Source organism: Xenopus tropicalis, chromosome 8 (genome assembly GCF_000004195.4).
Source record: "Xenopus tropicalis strain Nigerian chromosome 8, UCB_Xtro_10.0, whole genome shotgun sequence".
Lineage (NCBI taxonomy): Eukaryota > Metazoa > Chordata > Amphibia > Anura > Pipidae > Xenopus > Xenopus tropicalis.
In genome coordinates this window covers 96,894,598-96,914,695 of record NC_030684.2, presented here as the reverse complement: position 1 = coordinate 96,914,695, position 20,098 = coordinate 96,894,598, and the positions used below count along the sequence as shown (strand labels likewise).

Below are 20,098 nucleotides of genomic sequence, written 5' to 3'. Positions count from 1 at the left end.
CAAAAACCTCTGCACAAACTTTCACTCCAAAGTCTCAATAAACTAGGCCAGCAGTTACTGCATTAGATCCTTTTCTCAGATACATGGACAGTTGCCTTACATTGCTTGACTAATGATATGCCCTACATTTCAAGCCTGAATATTTTAATTTTATATGAAATGTTATTTCTGCTTTTATTTAAAACAATATGAACAATTGACCCTGGGCACCCTGGATTCTGGTCTTGGGGGATTTTAATACCTTGTCTGATACATTAATATAAGACATATTTGACATAAGACATATAATAATGTGTATGTTGTACAAATTAGGGATGTACCAAGTCCCAGATTCAGTTTTGAATTTGGTTCAATATAAGTGATTGGCCGAACCTGAACCCACTATGCACATAGATTCCCCAGCCTTCTTTATTGGAATTGGTTTGGCATTTGGCCAAATACTTTGTGAAAGATTCTAGTCCAAATACTCATGATATAATTAGTCAAAAAATATTAGTACAGAATTATATCCTACCTATTACATATGCACACAGAAAATCATGTTTTAAAGATTTGGCCAATTACAAGTAAAATTTTGGCTGGTAGGAGTTTTAGCTATAAGTACAATTTCACTTGTCACTATCTCACTCGCATTAAAAACACAAGTTGTCAATCTGTTCATGGATAGGAGCCCTTCAGTGTATGTGACTGAAATACCAAACTACTTTTTCTCAGAGCAATAGGGATACATTACAGCTTTTTAGGACTTTTTGTGAGTGTCAGGGTGATTTTATACTCAAGACTTAAGTGTCCCTTAATCTTTGTCCATAATCTACTGTGATATTTGTGGAGTTTTATTTTGCACCTCGGACTAGTTAAATAAATCTATGACAGGCTCCAATGCTTTTAATTTTCACCCATTAGCTACTGGCCGTAATGGAAATATAATATTATCTTTATCCAAAAGAGTCTCACAATGACTGTTCACATAATCTTGTTGGACATTTAGTAATTACACACATGCCAGAGAGTTGCATGCTGGTGTTACCTGCTTTCAATTGTTATTTTCCCTTATCTCCCATATTAGATTTTGAAACAGGAATTGACTTTACTAGACTTAATAGGAATGAAGGACCTGAGGCTGACAATATTACAAACCACACTTATGCCAATATATATTTTATTTCCATAGGAACAGTGTTAATAAAAAACATTAAAACATGCTTTGCTGTAGCTGTATATATCATGATTCAAATTCAGTGTTCAGTACTTTTTCCTAGAATAATTAGCTGGTCCTGAAGCTTCATTAAAATCATATGAATTGATTAAATGCCTGTTTGCTTAATGTAACAAAGACGGTTTAATAATAAAACAATTAAGACGGTTGTATTTAATCCACCTTTTATTAAAAAAAATTCCTTAGCCATACTCTATGAAAGACTTTACATTCAGATAAAATCTTTGATTTATTAGTTGTACATAAAAATATTTTTGCAATAAAACTTAAGGTCAGTTTCTTTCATTGTATTACTGGGTCCTGCAAGCCTTTTCTTCAGAAAACATTGACAGGAGCTTAACATAGAAATACATATTATTCCCCATAATATCCTATACATATCAGATGATCTTGATACTTTTATCGTGTATATATTAATAAATACAGATATAGGATCTATTATTGGAAATTCTTGGGACCATTATTTTATCTTTCTGTAATTTGGATCACCATACCTTAATGGGCTTATTTATCAATTTTTGACCTTTTGAATTTGAAGTTTTTTTAATTCCAATAAACGTGCATATCAAATGCTTGCTTATTTATTAATAAGGAAAACTTGTTCAAATAAAACCACTTTAATATCTCGAATTTGCGAGATTACAAACTTGAATAAAAATAGAAAATCTCAAAAATCTCAAATTAAAAATATGATTTGGCTTTGGCTAGGACATCTCCCATTCTTTACATGAACTTGCAAGCTTTTAGATGCCGAAGTTTTAAATTTACATTTTTGGATCTTTCAGACATTCATTTTTTTTATTCATAATTTGAATTGTGCAAGTTTAAGCTCTAAAACACTTGAATCCTGAAAAAATATCAAACTGGAATAAATGACCCCTTAGTCAGCTAAACGTCATTTAAATATTAAATAAACCTAATAGGATTGCTTTGCCACCAATATGCATTCTTATGCAGCTTAGTTCAAGGATCAAGTACAAGCTACAGTTTCATTATTATGTAGATTAAAAAAAAATGTAATTATTCCTCTGTTATCAGAGAAAAACTGACTGTAGCTAAGATGACCCAGATCTAATCATTATTTAAAAATTCAGATGGGAGGCTTTAATCATATAGAGAAATCTCAGAAAGTGAATACAATAGGATGTCTTTATATCTTTATTTGCAATTGAGGCACAAGATTTTCTGCCATGCAGCTGATTCAGATTTTATTTTTAGTTTTCATTGACTATCAATTACAAACCAATATTAACCATTCAAGAAGACTGTCCCATTTGCCAACAATTTTTTGGGAGGCAAAAGTGGCAAAGAGTTGCATCCCTTTAGCTGTTACCCCAGCTCCAATTGACCCATTCTATCTATTAGTTCACTGGCAACTGAAAGGCTGGTCCTGTTTACAAAAATATATTGTCATCTCAGTCTTATAACTGAGACCCATATCACTGTGACCCATACTATAAATCTTTATGTGCCACAGATTATAGAATTTATGGCAGTGGTGCTTAAAAAATAGGAACCTCATAGTGCCAGGGCATCATGTCTTTATGCAATCATAGCCTTGTATTTTACTATAGATGGCACGTTGTCTCTCAATATATATATACATCTACCGTAGGGAGATATTGGCCACTCAAATATTCTGTTTTGCTCTGGGGATAGAGTACATATTAGGGGCTGTTAATTTCCTGGTACTCAAGATCAGCTCATAATAATGTGTCTCTGTATCTGTATAATACAAACATATTAATGTATATTAATATATAGGTAGATTTTTGTGAAACAAGTCAGAAAACTCATAGATTTTTGTAACTATATGCAACAGCACTATGACATTGGCACTGTACATCAGCACAATATCTAGATATCACAAATACATTTTACTTCAGATAAATATATGAGGCAATAGCACTTAATGAATTAACACAATGAATCTCAGCCTTTCTTTTGGCCAATGGTATTACTGCCACAAAACACTGGTAATGGTGCATAGAAATTAAAGACAATATTAATAATCCTCTGATTGCAATGTCTCTATCAAATAAAAGGCTTTTTCTTACTTAAACCAGCATGTTGAAGAATTCATAGATGTGCATGTTAAATGTGCAGTTCTCTGTAACATAAGATTTATAAATGTCTCTTTTTTGTTTTAGTAGAAACCACTGGCATCAGTCACATACTTTGTCAGTGCTTTTATATCATGAAGATGTTCTAAAAAAATGATTTCAATAAAAGTGTCTTGTTATTTCTTTTAAAACAATTGGTAAACTTGGTTGCTGAATCACTGACAGATTTAGAGGAAGAAAATGCTAAGAATAATGAAGGTTTAGGGGCCTTCATCTCCCTGAAAGAAGACCAAGTGCTATAAATTCTTATATTATTTTATATTCTCCAGTGTAGAGTTTTCTTTTGGTAGCCACCCCAGACAGATATTTCTCCCATCTCCCCTGCCATTTGCTTGCTTATATCAATAATTTACAGTAAGTACTCTGTTTACTGCTAATCTGGCCACAAATGAGTCAGTTCTCACAAGGGGATGGACCACACTGAACCAGCTGAGTTAGTGGACTTACCAGCTAAAAGATTGCTAAATAACTTTGATGTATGGGTTAGATGTTGGTCATGCCATTTTCTAATACTTGTTCACAGAAAATGTCTCAAAATGATTGACAGTTTTTCCTAAGGTTCCATAATGAGGGGTTTGATTGAAAATAAACAACCAAGTAGAAAGTTATAGAAGTGATCCAAGAATGTGTTGAAACTCGATGGAGGGTCTGGGTGTATCACTCTGATCCTTCACTAGGGTAATGGACAAATTGTATGTCTATATGAAAGAAAGAAACCCAAAAAGGTGAATTACACCAACAACACCATCAACATTTAAAGGTGAAAAAATTATAAACCTATTTGCCTTTGAGAGCCTTCCCTTCTTATTGACATATGGTTTGTCCACACCTTGCTGAGACTCCAGATGGTTGATATGGGCCCTCCATACAGTTTGAAAACAACCATCTTAACCCTACTACATGCACATAGTATATTTTGGGTTTCTTCCAAAATGCAACATTTTGATCTATGGCTAGTGTACAAATACTTTCAGAAAAGGAAACCGTGATAATCAGTGATGCAGCAAGAAAATTGGGTGGTTTTATCTTAAAAACAGTACAAAATAAAGCAGGGCACTATAGATCCCTTGATTTTATATTCAGCCTATAGTAAACACTTTATAAATATTTTATTCATTGTGTTGACCTTTTCACCTTAAACAAACAATAAGCCAAAAGGAAAACTTTAGCGGCCCTATAAAAAGGAACAGGTTATGTCTAACTGCTTGGAGACCATTCCATTTCTACATGTTGAAGAATGTGAGTAAAGGATTGGTCCAGCTGAGAAGAACTCTCCAAAATCAAAGCAAAGTAGATTGTAGCAAAGAACCCACAGACTAACATCAGAAGATACTAGAAGGTATCCTTGGTGTAGAGGAGCCAATGAAAGGAAGCTTATAGTTTCTCAGATCCAACAAAGTGCCTCTCTAAAGAGTAGGATCTGTTTAGCTTTTGAGAACAAATTGCACACACTAAAATGGATGCTGGGCTGGGGATGTCAATATTATGTTATGTAACTGAGAGATGTTCAGCCTCAGGGTTCCATCTTCTGATGACCTGCAGCCTAAATCTTCTGCCAGCAGCACACACTGGGGACTTAGACTGGACACTAACAAAGTCGTTTGTTTCTCATGTTTATGTAGAAGCATAATCCCTGCAGCAGTCTTCAAACTTAACTCCTTCTGGGAATATTATTTTGACATCACGGTCCTCTCCTCGACTTCTTTGCATGTAAATGTTCTTTTTCTTTCTTAAAAGACGGCTATATTTGGCATTGGCAAACCATGTCTCGCACTTAGAAAAGAACACAATCCCCGTGGTAATGAGGACAATGAGACAGGTCAGTAGCCCTAACACAATAAAACAGATAACCTGACTTTTGTTAAGGAGTGGGTCCACATTTTGAATAGTCTCTTTGACTGTAATTTTAAGTACTTCATGTTGTGGAGATTTATGATATGAAGGCAGACTATTTCTTCTCTCATATAGGTGTAAGCTCATGTTTCTATGGGGAAAAGAGCAAGTAGTTCCTGTATATTTGGGCTGACAAAAACACTGGAATTTCTCTCCTATCTGATAACACGTCCCACCGTTTGCACATGGATTGCTACTGCACAGTGGGGTGAGATCATTACAGAACTGCCCAGAAAACCCCAAAGGGCAATGACAGTGAAATCCTGATCCAATGTCTGTGCAGCTTCCACCATTTCTGCAAGGATTGGGGTTGCAATCGTCAATATCTATTTGTATTTCACAATAATTACCAATAAAACCAGGGGGACACTGACAAGAGGCATACGATGCAAAGCCATTGTTGTCTGTGCATTTGCCTCCATTCTGACAGGGAGATCTGAAGAGAAAAGTAAATTAATATTAATTTTAACATATTAATTTAACAATTTAAATATTGCATTGTAGTTAACTTTGAGGTGTATTGTTAGACTTTAACATTTTCACTGCTGTAATCGGCTTTTTGACATATTGTACATGTTGTAAACAAATATATGGATAGATAAGGAGATGTAGAATCTACAGGACTCAGTCACTCTGGGCTACAGATTCTACATTTGATGACACTTCAATTAAAGCCCAAAGTCTGTACACTGTCCCTTCTACACAGTTTTCCGAGTGTCTGAAACTTTTGAAGTAAAATGTATATATAAACATTCTCAGGCAGTTGGCTGCACACCAATGAATTGTGACCTCAGTGATTATATTTTAAAATAATGCGGGGGGAAAGTTGCTTAGGTCTTGGTCTTTGACCCACAATAACCAACAAATGTTTAGCATTTACTGGTTACATTTATTTATGATGCTAGACTATTAGAAGTATCCATATTGTTGGCTGCTATGAGTTACTAGAGCTGGGCAGAACTGTTCCCTGTTATTAAAATCACTTTAAGATATTTGCTAAGGTAATCACGCTCAAGATACTGTATATTTTGTGTCCATCAAGGAGTCTGCTTGTGTCTAACATTCGGCTTTGAGAGGGGCCTCTCTTTTTCTATTATGAGATAGGGATTGTTTTACTATTTATGGTGCAAGTATAAATAATTAGTATGTATTTATAATGTTTTTTGAAGACTTATTTTCTCAACCGGGTGAGGATTAGTCCCTAAAAAATGTTTAACTATGTTTTGGGTGTTGGAGACACTGCACAGGTTTATACATTAAAGGACAAGTCAGCCCAAAATATAATTTTGCCTTATAAAAGAAAACATAATTCTAAGCTACTTTGCAATATACATTCATTAGAAATTTGTATTGGTTTTTAAGTTATTTGTATATATAATTGCAATTAAAAGCGGTGTTTGTCCTTTTGTATTCCCTGCCCTGGTGGCTCTGACTCTTGAAACAATGTAACACAAGGCAGCAGACTGACAGACCTGACTTGTTGGAGGAGACTGACCTTTGCAACATTGTTTAAAAAGTAACAACTTGGAGTTCAGCAAATGCTGCTTTTGTTTGAGGTTGACATGTCCTTTAATGCTTAGGTATTACTACTTGGTTTACCTATTATATTTTAAGTTGTGATCCTTTCATACATCTGACATGCGGCATGCCTTTAATTAAAAAAAATCTGTCTGCACCAAAACTGACATTTTCTCACCTTTATTTATTAATGAACTAAAGAGATTCCTAGAAGCAGAAATCGGACATTTTTCTAGTTTTCAAAACCAATAAAAATAATACCAGCTTGCTGAATAGACTATTTATTCATCCATATGCTTTTGGCAAGCACATTTAGCCATGGAGCAAAGAGGGAGGCATATATTTACCCATTTGTACTGCAGGGTCCCTTTTTAAGAAGACAGTTTTTTCCTGTATACCCCAGAGAGCACAAGCAAATGTATCCACCATCCCCCGTTTCGATGCAGGTAGAGTTGCTGGAGCAGGGCTTGGCTGCACACGGGTGAACATCTATAATGACAGAATGTGCACATTCCATATAATTATGCCCTATAGTGAAAAAACCTGTGAGAAATATGATTTACAAAAATACTGTTGTCAACACCAGTCTATGGGGTAGAGTTTTTCAGGAAGTTGAATAATAGATGTATTAGCCTAGCAAGTCTAGCAAGAGCTAATCAATTAAAAGCCATGCCAACAGTGAAATACAGTACAGTTAGTAACATTAAGTGGTGTTCAGACATTTGTGCTTCAAGCCCTCTTACCTTGCAGTGTGAGATTTGGTCAGATCGCTATTAATTCATAGTAAGTTTCTAAATAACCATCATTAATTCAACTAACCACCATTTACCCCCATATATCACTCTATTTCTCCTTCAGTGTACTCGTCCCAACCACTCCTTGTGGTAATTTAATCAGTGCACACCACAACTTTGCATGTACAGTATACTCAGTTATGCATATAGGTACTTTGGTGCTATACTTCAATCCATTCTGGACATGTTATGACAGAGAAGTGGTTTATTTTACTTTATAGTAAAATATAAGGCATTTTCTTATTTTGGAGCAACAGTAGGGCATAAATTGTCCCACCATGAAGAAAACACACAGCAGAACAGAACTAAAGCTTAACCAAGAACTAGGGTAGAAATGCTACATATAATAATTGGGGTTTTTTAACAGCATTTGTCGTTAGTGGAATTTTTTATTATGCAAAAAATCTGTCTGCAGCTTTATGCTCTTGTGTTTCTTGATTATAAGATCCTGCTACACCTTGTGGATATGCGGTATTTTAGCAGGCTAAAGAAGCAATATGCTTTTAAGCTCCTTATTCTCTTTCCATAAGGCAATAATCCTTTTAGACAACAAACAACAGGGAGAGATGTTTGATATAAAGTGCATACCCAAGTCTACGATAGCATTTGCATATAAATTGTATTTGTAAGTGCTATATCCCATATACATTCCATATTTTTACATGTTGTGGAATAGGCTATATACAAAGGCTACCTTAGCACTATTTCTTTGAGATTACTTGTGATTACAGAGTTGAATATAGCTTAGAACCTGATATTAAAATTGTCAGAGGGCCAAAGGTGAGCTACATGGACATGACTGCACTTCCACTTCTTTTATTGAGCAGATTTGCCCCATAATTACGCAGGAACTGAAAAGGTTTTACGCATGACTGCACTTAATCATACTGTAGGCATTACATTGTGCAAAGTTATATAGCATGTTATTGGAACATTAAACTGACTACTGCACACGCTGACAGTCATTTTACTGTGTGCCTTTTGTAGTACAGGTATGAGATCTATTATTTGGAATGCTTGGGATCTGTTTTCTTTCCAAATAAGAGATCTTGCTGTTATTTGGATCACCATATCTTGTCTTAGAACCATTAAACATTTTGCCACCAATATGTTTTTACAAAGCTTAATTGGAAATAAGTATAAGGTACTGTTTTATTATTACAGAGAAAAAGTAAAACATTTTTTAAAAATTTGAATTATTTTCTTAAAATGGGAGATAGCCTTCCTGTAATTCTTAAGAGATCCCAGTATGCATGTAGCTAATGGAGAAATAGATACTGAGCCACATTTTACTTGCACGAGTCCCCATAGACTTCTGATGGAATACAAAAATCGTAAGGAAGCCTGATTTTTTTTGCAACTTTTCTGTCACTGCAATTTTATCGGATGGCTCTTAGTATCTCTGAGTTGCAGAGTCATTTGGGTGTCAAAACCTATGGCTGAAAATAAAAAAAATACATTACTATATTTATGAAAATCAAAAATTCTCAACAAGAAGGAATATAAGAAATTTTAAGAAATGTAGGGTATGTCAGTATGCTTAAAAAACAATTGTTGAACAAGAATGAGATTCTCGTGGTTTAGTAAATCCTCTCCTAAGAGTAAAATTCTATCAAGACATATTTACATTTAAAATGTTTATAATATACTCTATGAAAATAGCCATTCATTAAACTATCAGACATGTCAGTCTTATCTCTGGAGCTTTTGAGTGTTTAAGGTTTTGAACTCCAGGTGGAGCTGTTGGATGCATTTTTGTCTTGTTGGATGCATTTTTGTCTTGTTTAATGCATTTTTGTCCTGTTCGCAGCTATTCCACGTTCACAAGTTCCACGTTCAGTAGTGAGTCCAAAATATATTTTTTATTCTAAATGCTTTCTGGAAAATAAAATTTTTACATAATGAAGTTTATTTTTTATATTTTTTTAAACTTTTTTTTAAATTTTAAACTGTCGGTATAAATAGGAAGAGTGTTTAGACTATTTCTTGCTTACTTCTGAGTCAGCAAGCTTCACAGGCAAAGCACTCATTGGTAACTGAGATCATTTTAAAAGTTTAACAAACCTATATCACAGAGGCTTCCAACCCATCCTTCTTCACAGATGCACTGCCATGGTTTTGTACAGCTCCCATGCATACAAGCAGGAAATGGGATACATTGATCACAGAATTGTCCTTTCCAGCCGGTACGACACCTGCAAAATTATCAAACATTCTGTTTTTAACTACAAAACCCACACTCCAGCCCTATCATTGGTTACTCTCTGTTTAGTGTATCCTTATAGGTTTTTAACAATGTTTAAAACTTGAATTCTGATATTTCTGTGCAAGAGGCTTGATGACTTTTTTCAGTTCTGACCTGAAAACATTTGTATGCAACACAAGCACTGTAGTACTTTTGCTTTGCTCCACTATAAATCTGATATATTGGAATATCTACCCAAAAATTGCTCCTTGGCTTAGTGAAAGAAAATGGAATTGTAAGAGAGAGACTTTCCAACATTAACAGGCAAAATACAACAGCTTGCAATTTTTACTTACTCAGTTAGCCAATAAAAGGTATCACCTAACCTTACATTTTCTGCACTTTTTCAATGGCTAACACGGTACAACATCTTAAAACAACTTTAACAGTGTTTTTTAAGCTGTTTGGAAACATAATTGCTATTGATAGCAGCATCTGTCTGTTTATATTATCTGCATTTCTGGTTCTGACTCTGAAACAGTGTTGCAGAAGCCAGCTAATTAAAAGACCTGCAGGAAATTTGACTTATGACACATTGTTTCAAGAGTCAGAACAAGAGAAGATAAAGGGATAAACAAATCCTGTTTTCAATAGCAATTACATTTATAAAGGGGTAAACAAATCCCAGAACAGCAGTGGTTGTATTACAGAGGTTCACCTACTAGCACAGCTTGTACAAGCTGAAATAATGTGGCGTCTGTATTTACTCCTATGGCCAAAAGTATTCAAGTACTGAAATTGGCTATTTAAGCCACACCCATCATTAGGTCTGCTACATCAGAACCTCACTGACACTCACATAGGGGCTGATTTACTAAGACACGAATTCGAATCCGAATTGGAAAAATTCCGATTGGAAAACGAACATTTTGCGACTTTTTCGTATTTTTTGCGTTTTTTTCAGCGTCTTTACGACTTTTCGGAAAAAAACGCGACTTTTCGCGCAAGTTTTAACGCTACGAAAAAATCGCCAGATTTTGCGCAACTTTCGGAATGGCTACGAAAAACTCGTGTTTTTTCGCGCAAATCGTATTGGTAACGAAAAAGTTGCGATAATTTCCGAAAAAATTGCAAAATACCAATCATTACGAAAAAAAACGCAATCGGACGCATTCGGCCCGTTCGTGGGTTAGTAAATGTGCCCCATAGTGTTGACCTTGACCCAACATTTTTGGGATTAGTTGATACACAGCCTGTTTGTCTTCGGGCCTTTAGGGAAATAAATACAGTATTATAGGGAATATCTACCCAAAAAGTGAAAAAGATGGAATTATAAGAAATTTTCCAATATTAATTAAAATTGTCAGTTATTTTAAAGTTATTTGTAAAGGTAATTACATCTGTCTATTTATATTGTTTGCATTTCTGGTTCTGGCTCCTGAAACAATGTTGCAGAAGCCAGCTGACCTGCAGGAAAATTGACTTCTGCCAAATTAATTATTTTTTGTTTAAAGAGACAGAACCAGAAAAGATATAAAACATATGGGCTAGCTGTTACAAACTGGTAAAAAATCTTAAATGTAGAATTATGTAGTAATTGCTGGTTTTGTATCAATAATGAGCTCCCCCTGTACAGCTTGTTCATGGTGGGTATTTGGGCCCCTGCCAGTGCATTATAAGATGTCTGGTATAGGTTTTACCTGCATTCTCCTTGACTTTCACAAAACCCATTTACTGGATGGCAGCCAGGCATGCAGGCGATTTCTAGATGGAAAGAGAGAGAGTTCATCATTTCATTAACACTCATGACATCTCCTGCAAGACTTTAAAGACAGAATAGGAGAGAATTGGGAAAAGAGGAAAGGAAAGACCTGTTTTGTGAGCCTGCAGAAAGATACCTTTTGCAATTAGGAAGAGTTGATGTTTGTACGGTGTCATAGATGGGTTTCAGTGTATTCATTTCCCAAGTACATAGAATAGCACACCTGTACTCACACTCTATTCAGCTACAATACTGGCTGATTAGTGTAGTTCACATCATAGTTCACAACAACTCTTTAAACCCTTTCTCAAGTTCAAAATCAGATGGAGTTGCTGTATTATGTTGTACTTGGTGGGCTAAATCTATGTTGTGGTAAGAAAAAAAAAAAAAATTTTTTTTTTTGTTTGTTTTGTTTCTGAAGTGTTCTGAAGCCTCAGTAAATGAATACATTCTAGACTGCCTTTTCTGTTATTGCAAAATGTTCTGACCCTTCACATTTGTTAATTCCCTTTAGAGTCTACAGAAAAATATTTTTTTACTAGACCATACATTTTGCTTTGCCATTTTATGTGGGTGGTTTACTGATATAGGTGCTAAACTGCGGTGCTTACTAACTGCCACCAAAACAAATTGCTTCTCAGTTGCTATGAGTAACAGCACTGGGGCAATTTGACACCTGATTTAGTAAAGTAGCCCCTATATTTTTAAAGTATTTCTAAAGAATTGTTGTCATTCTTTATCAACCTTTAAGTAACATTAAATCTTTAGTAAGTATAATTAATATAAAAGTAAGGATTATAACCAACACTCACACTACTTCTGCTTATTTGTATTTAAATCTTGTAGAAATTACTCATTATTAAAGTATATAACCAGTTTCGGTATTTTAGATTGTTTTCATCTCTGTTGCCACTTACCCATCAGTCCCATTTGCACTGAACAGGGTATTGTGCTTTGACAATGGTTATTTTGAAGTCACAAATTATATTTTATGACTACAAAATGAATTTTATACTTACAAAAAGAATGTTCTCTATACAGAATGATTATGTGAACAAAAAATAATTTTGTACTTACAAAATGAATGAATATATACAAGCAACACCCCTATTACTCTTCTTACTATTCTTCTTCATGGTATTCTTCTTATTCTCTTTTGTTCTATGACCTCCTATTCCAGTGCTGCCAAGATTTATTTGCTATCATGTTATTCTCCACAGAGAATGCATATTTTGTCCTTTTGTTTCACAGCAATAGCCTTTGCTTTGCAAATTTAGGCCTCTGACTGTTGCAATGGTAGTATGCTCACTGTTGTTCTTGGTTAACTTTTTGTTGATAATGGTTGCTTATGCTAAGATTCTACTGCAGAAATAGCCATTTTAGAAATAATGTTCTGTTTTTGTGGATCAAATAAATGTTTTTGAGAACTGACTTTCAAGAAGTCCAATCATCTTTATTAATGTTAGTCAGGAGACCAGCCAGCCATTTCATATGGATGTGCCTATTTATGATTCACAATTGATACACACAGCTTGTAAGTTCAATGCTTAGTAAAGAGGGAGTGTGGGAAGTGATTACCTGTCCCTAAAGGATAATAGTGTCTATGAGACAGCCTGACTGAAAAGCATATGCCACATTTTGCTTGGAAACTTGAGGCACAATAAAACATCTTCTTGTCAGTATGAAGGCCTCTGAGGCTATTGCTATTCCTTCTGTTATAAAGTGTAAACTAAAAAGAAAGTAATTTGAATAAAATAGCTATTCCTGTAACTTGAAGGCCTTAGTCTTTTTCAACCCAACTTAGCTATGTAACTATGCAAAACTAAAGCACAATATAAAATGTATAATGTATTTCAAACAACATATACTGCATTTAATCAGCTTAGGGGAAATACATGTATTTTGCTCATTTCTGCTGTAATTCTTGTTTTAAATCCCTGTGAGATTTGTGAGATCACTAAATCCTCAGAAGCCAAAAGGAAACAACATGTTTAAATATTTCATCATAGTAATAAAAATCTAAATTTATCAATACTACAAAGTATTTTTTGTAAAGGAACAGTTTGGGCTTAGGTTGCATTTATTTGTATTTGTTCCTAGAACTGTATGAAAGAGTACAGTTTAGGATTGTTAGTTGTTAAGGGCACTGTACTCCATATCTTAGGGCATATCCATATCCTTGTATAGAGGATTTCATATGCTGACAGTTTCATGACATAGCCCATAATAAAATGCAGGAGGCTTTCCCCGAATCTGCTTTAAATCCTACAGTACAGATCATTTTCAATAGGCTATGCGCTTAATGATATCACGCCTCTTGGCAACTAGGCTATGCCCATTTTTGACCTTTTATAAGGGGATTATAAACCTGGAAAGTATGGAAAGTGATGAGGGTTGGCCATAAATGATCCTGCAAGTAGGGCCCTCTGATCTTCATCTTACTTTGTAAACCCTTGTTTGTCAAATTATTGTAAGATCCCTGTTTGTTATAAATGAATGTAAAGTGCTGCATAACTTGCTTGCGCTATATAAATAAATGATAATATTAAAAGAGCAATGGAATATAATGAAGTGCTGAAACTGGAAACTGAATGATACAAATTATGACTAGTGATAGCTAATTAAGGAAGGAATAATGTTAAGTTGGCAACTTGTAAAACTATAATTGCTCTTTTAATTATGCTATAAGCAGTTCAGAGAATTTTATTATAAAATGTATTGACCCAAGGCTAGATTCAGTTTGAGGTGAATTTATCAGATAATTCAATTCTACCTCTTCCCATAGAATTTAATGGAGATTTCATGAGATGAATCAAAACATGAGGTTCTCTTAAAAAATGGAATCTGGAATGTTGTTTATATGTATTTATAAATAGCAGCTAGTGGGAATATACATTAACATGCCATTACTTAAGTCTTAGCCCCTCATAACAGGTTGCTTTTGCTGTGTACTTGTGTACTTGTGTTTGCTATGATGATATTTGCCAAGAAATCTGTTGCTCCTATCCACTATGGTTAAATACAACTTGGAGACTGGGTGAATGCTTTCTAATTTACCATCAAAATTCAGTGCTAGTGTACTTCCTTTTAAATCCTGATAACACTGTTTACCATGAATTACTCACAAAGAAATTCTATATTTAGACTCAGAAAGAGGCTTGATAGTTTCAAGTGGTTAAATGGAAAAAATATTGATTCAGTACTTATGCATCCTGCACCTTCTAATCTTGCTTTGCCTTTGACAATTCTGTAACTGAGACTAATATAGGTGTTCTAGTTTCTCTTATTTTGTGTTGTAAGCATTTCTGGGCAAATGCAAATTAGGAGGAAAATGGGATAACCTTAAATCTAGCAAATATAATAACACCGCAATGAAATAATATTGGCAAATATATGTGTACATTATTATTTCTAGTGGCAGAAGGAAAGCATCATAAATGTTACACACAATTTTAGTCATTTAAAATAAGTGTATTGTTAAATAAAGTGTCGAGACTGAGCATGTGAGCAAACAACAGTAAATGACACATGCCCCTGGCAAGTTCTTAACACAATGCTGTGTTTTAGATCAAGGTATAAGGTATATTTTATACCAGAATTCAGAGCTTATATGTTGGTCCTCCATAGTGCAACGCTTGTCATCTGCTTGATCTTGACTTGCAAAATATATCATAATAAAACTATCCATTGCTCAGTATGCATAATTGGCCTGAAGTATTTAACCCCTCCGACCAACAGTAATGTGTTGGATAACATTTGAGCAACAGGGACTAAAAGGGAGTTTTGTAAAAGCCCCAAAATGGTCAAAGCTTGGTCCATATCTAAGAAATTAGATGCCAAATTCAAGGCTAACATTTTTTTTAAAAACCTGCATTTTTCACAATGTTGTTGGAATACTGAATTTGTTTAATAAAGGTTGACATATAAGATTAGCAAAAGTTCCAGCAGTTTATATAGAGATTACAGAGACCTAGGGGCCACTGTTGAATTTGCATCCAGCGGCACGCACAGCAGTCACATGCACAGTTGCTTACAAACTAGACAAATGTGGAGCAGAGGTAATTATGCACAAGGACATTTTTCAGCCTTTTACCTTTAGTCTCTGTGGTTATGAAGCGAGACAGAAACAGGCACAGAATGCACGAGGCAGTTAACTCCATCCCTAGTGTTTCCCTAGAGAGTGCCTAAAAGCAGAATACACAAGTCACAGTACAGAAGTAATGCATAGGTATAAGACACCATTCTTCAATAATGCCACACTGCACAAAAAAACAAATCTTTAAATACTTTATATATAACCCGTACTGCTGACATCACTAACACTGTGCATTGAACTGTAAAGTGCAACCCCATGCACATCCTTTCATTGCACATTGGAAGCAGAAGCACGCTCATACTAACCTTCATTGCTGTTCCCCAAGGTATACACAAAGGTCAGATATTCATAATTTGTTCATAATTTGTTGCAATCTTCACTATGATAACTGCCTGGGGACCGACAAAAGATATCTCCAAACAAACTTCTGTGCAATCAGCATTAACTTATATTAAGACACGAGGCGGAGCAGTGAAATGAAATGCAATCCAGATGTTACAGGTGTAGATTCAGGTGTCCTTCAGGAATTTAGTGCTTAACTCCAGTAAGAAAAAGATCCTGGCTTATTATACAATGCAAGGTGTACAGCAGCTGGTATTTCCTGACATAGGAGAAATAATGCCTTGTACTAGTGTAGCAGTTCTGCTGTTTTCTTACCCATCCCCTTTACTTCTCTGTCTAGCATCTATTCCCTTCAATCCAGATCCACGCTGCCTGCAACAACTGAAGGCAGCTCATTCTCCACAGCCCTGGATGAGCACGCCTCCAACAATGCTGTTAGTCATTCTGTAAGCTTCAGGGAAAACATGAAGTGGAATTTTAATGTCCTTCCATGTAACGGTCTGGCAAACCTTCATCCTGCACCATGCTGCTTCTATGTTATTTTAATGCCTGGGGCAGCCTTCAAAGTTCAGTCCCACTGGCTATTCATGATTATTACAATAAAACAGGTTAAATAGAGGTTTACAAGTAAAAGGCCTGCACATAGCTTTCATTTGGTGTCTTTAGGGACAGAAACTCAAAGATGAGAAAAAAATATGATTTTTAAAGAAAAACTATAAATTATTTGTGGGAATTGGGAGTGGGGATCGAAATGTGTAATATTTCCTTCCATTTAACCCCTCAGGGTGCAGTCAGACATCTACACTGTATGTTACTGCGATAAGGATATCATTGTCTTGTGCATGCCCTGCTCAGCACCCTTAGTACAAAGGAAAGGTCTGATGTGCCTTGCAAATTAATCCTCTGCAAATCTGCCATATGGCAGGATTGAGATGCTCTGTTCTATGCTGCTTCCTTTATATGGATGCTGTAACCATTGTACTGTAGAAATGCTGTGCATATTTAGCTTTTGTCTGCTTCTTGTAGTGCCTTTGTGTTATATATTTCTTGTTGTATATAGCAAGAAGTTACAAAAATAGAGGTAAAATAGTGATATGAATATTGCTATTTCAGAGGCAATAAATATATCTCTACTAAAGGGACAATCCCTTGCAAGTGATGAGCGAGTCTGTCCTGTTTCACTTTGCTGAAAAATTTGCCAAATGCAGCTATTGCAACTTTTTTGACGCAACCACAATGTATTTGATGCAACCATGACTTTTTTTGATGCGACTGCAACTTTTTCCTCACTCACCACATTTTTTTTTTCGATTAATTTTGACATCACTACTGTCACTACTATATCTTGTAATATAAACAGGAATATACCTAGAGTTATCTTTGAAATCTCCCTTCTTGTTGCATTAATTTTTCATCCTTTTATGTGCTTCTGAATGCAATATCAGATGAGTAATGGTTGCTTATAGACAGCAATAACTGTATTGCAGCTGGAAATTCACTGGTGGCATCATATCCCATCAGATGTGACCACCTTATCATATAAAGCATATAAAAGAGCAGCAATTCCCACATACAGGCAGCTGTACTTTTTCTGTAGGTATATCTTTATAATAAGGATGGTGAATAAAAACTGATGAAAAGAAAAAAAAGATGAAAAGAAAAAAAACTGATTAGATGGACACACAAGTGGACATACAAGTAAGAAAATGGTCGTGGGGTGACTGTCACAAATAGACATATCTGTTTCTAACAATACACAATTGAAGTAGAGTGCATGAATGAGCTAAAACCCATAAGGCCTATGTTACAGAATTTATGCAGGCTGTGTCTGTTTTAAGTAGGAATATATTATTTTAAGTGGGGCAAACTTTTCTGTTATAAGGGGATATATATTTTTTGCATGTAATAGTGATGGTTTGATAAGTATTGTTTTGTATTTGTCACCTGTTTGGTTACTGAAGCCTTTTTCATTTAACTGCTAATTGTTAAACCAGGTATCTTGTGCATTTAAATAAAACAGAGATTTTTGGTTAAAGGGGAGGGCAATATCTTAATATATATTGCTAATGAGTGCAGAGGAACTCTTGTTTGTTTGTATGAATTTTGTAGTCATAGCTTCATTGCACCCCCAACTAATTGTTTATAATTTAGAGGTTAGCACAATTTTTTCTTTTTTGCTATGTATTTTGTGTTTATCACTCCCCAGAAATGCCAAAAAAAAATGTTTTATGCAGTTTAGTGAAAAACATATAATTAAAATTTACTTTTTTAATGGGTAGGAAAAAATGTGATTTTCACTGGTGTGGGACATTTGTTCCACAAGACTTTTCAGTTCGAGTTTTTCCTTACATAAGCTCTCGAGGGGAAAAAGCATTTTTTACACGATTAATTTTTGTATTTATACCTATTTATACCCTCCTTGGTTATCTGATGGATATTAACAAATACCCACTCTATAAAACCTTAGCCTACCCAAATCTAATCTTCAGGTGTAATTGCCTCCAAAATGTTTCTTATACAGCTGGTTTTAGAGTTGTAGTATTGTAGTTGCTAGGAAGAGGAAGATGGGGAAATTCACCTGATCCTCTCTATAATTATATTTATGTACTTTAGGCACTATATAGAGTGAAGAGATGGAAGGGTAGTGTTTCAGGGAATAATGAAACACTGACTCAGGCTGCGAAATCCCAGGGGTGGCATAATACTCCCAGTAACTGATAAAGGCCCTCTAACTGAAAGTTATATGGGTTTCCATGGAGAGAAGCTTTTAAACAGGAGATTGCTGTTGAAGCAGCAAAGGTTCTGTGGGTGTCCGTAAAGGTGGACCACACTGTGCAGGGAGGGAACACAAAGGCAATAGTATAAGGCAGGCAATATTGCTTCAGATGATACCTGGATTTTGACTAGATTGATTCTTGAAAGATGATTTAACAGGCAACATAAAATTTTGATCAATCCATACTGAATGAGACTTTTTTCATCTCTCTGATTAAAGACATGTCGGATGCAGTGTTAATGTGAAAACCTGCAATATTTATGAGATGAGGTTCTATAGGACAGTGTCATTTGTTAGGTGATGCAATGGCTTAAGACTGATTCCCTGTAGGTAGAAGCAATAAGTATCACTACATAGATGTCATTGTGAGAAATTGCACTTCACAGTTGTGTCATTTATTTAAGTGCGCTTCATCGGAGTGACTCTCGTCAAGCAAAATACACATCTCAATTATATCCTTTATAAATGAACTATGAACACCTCTAAAATGATTCAGTGTAATTCTTGCAATGTTTATCTAAATGCCAAAGGCTGACGACCTTTTATTATGTGTCAAAAATTTCAGAGCGGATCAATAAGCTTTTGAAAGTGCTCATTGAGTGGTTCTTTATTTCCAAGGACTTTGCTCAGAATTTAAAGAGACTCTATTGTATTATTATTTGTTGAACCAATTTTCCTTATCATTCTTGTCTTCAAATCTGTCTGATGTTAATTAGGGTTTTGTATCATTTTCTTGCACCACCTTGATTTAATAATCAAGGTTTTATTTAAATACTGGTGTAAAATATTGCAGGTGGAAAACTGCTAAAGTAGCCAATGCTTTTCTAAAAACAGGGGCATTATTATCATTAAAACAATTATGAGCAATCATTTGGTTCCTGTTTGTTACATCAATGAGTGAAGTTGCAATTTGCAAGTCAAAAATAAGTGTCATTCAAGTTATTTGAAGGCTTGTTAAGGGATCACATACAAAATTATGTAGTGGAGAATGCCATTATGAGCAGTAATCAGCATGGCTTTATGAAGGACAGGTCATGTCCGACCAATTTAATTGCTTTTTATGATGAGGTAAGTAAGAAGCTGGACAGTGGGGATGCAGTAGATATAATCTATTTGGATTTTGCCAAAGCATTTGATACCGTTCCCACAAACAACTGCTTTCTAAGCTAAGGTCTATTGGTCTTAGTGAAGTCATTTGCACATGGATAGAAAACTGGCTACAGGATCGGGTACAGAGGGTGGTTGTTAATGGTACATTCTCTATTTGGTATAAGGTTCTCAGTGGGGTCCCTCAGGGTTCTGTACTGGGTCCACTTTTGTTTAATTTGTTCATAAATGACTTAGGGGAGGGTATTATGAGTAATGTATCAGTGTTTGCAGATGACACAAAACT

The 20,098-nt window shown here is 35.1% G+C and overlaps 2 protein-coding genes across 5 annotated transcripts in view; one reads left to right on the top strand and one right to left on the bottom strand.

The window, feature by feature from the left end:
• The window catches only part of begain (brain enriched guanylate kinase associated), a 312,487-nt gene that overhangs the window by 116,449 nt on the left and 175,940 nt on the right, over nt 1–20,098 (top strand).
• dlk1 (delta-like 1 homolog) lies at nt 1,360–16,346 on the bottom strand. The gene is made up of 6 exons (XM_002936578.5): nt 15,893–16,346; nt 15,585–15,675; nt 11,430–11,493; nt 9,609–9,739; nt 7,098–7,239; nt 1,360–5,668 (listed from the first exon to the last, which is right to left on the bottom strand). Exons 1-6 carry the CDS (start codon nt 15,896–15,898, stop codon nt 4,954–4,956), a joined length of 1,149 nt encoding a protein of 382 aa, XP_002936624.1. The 5' UTR covers nt 15,899–16,346; the 3' UTR covers nt 1,360–4,953.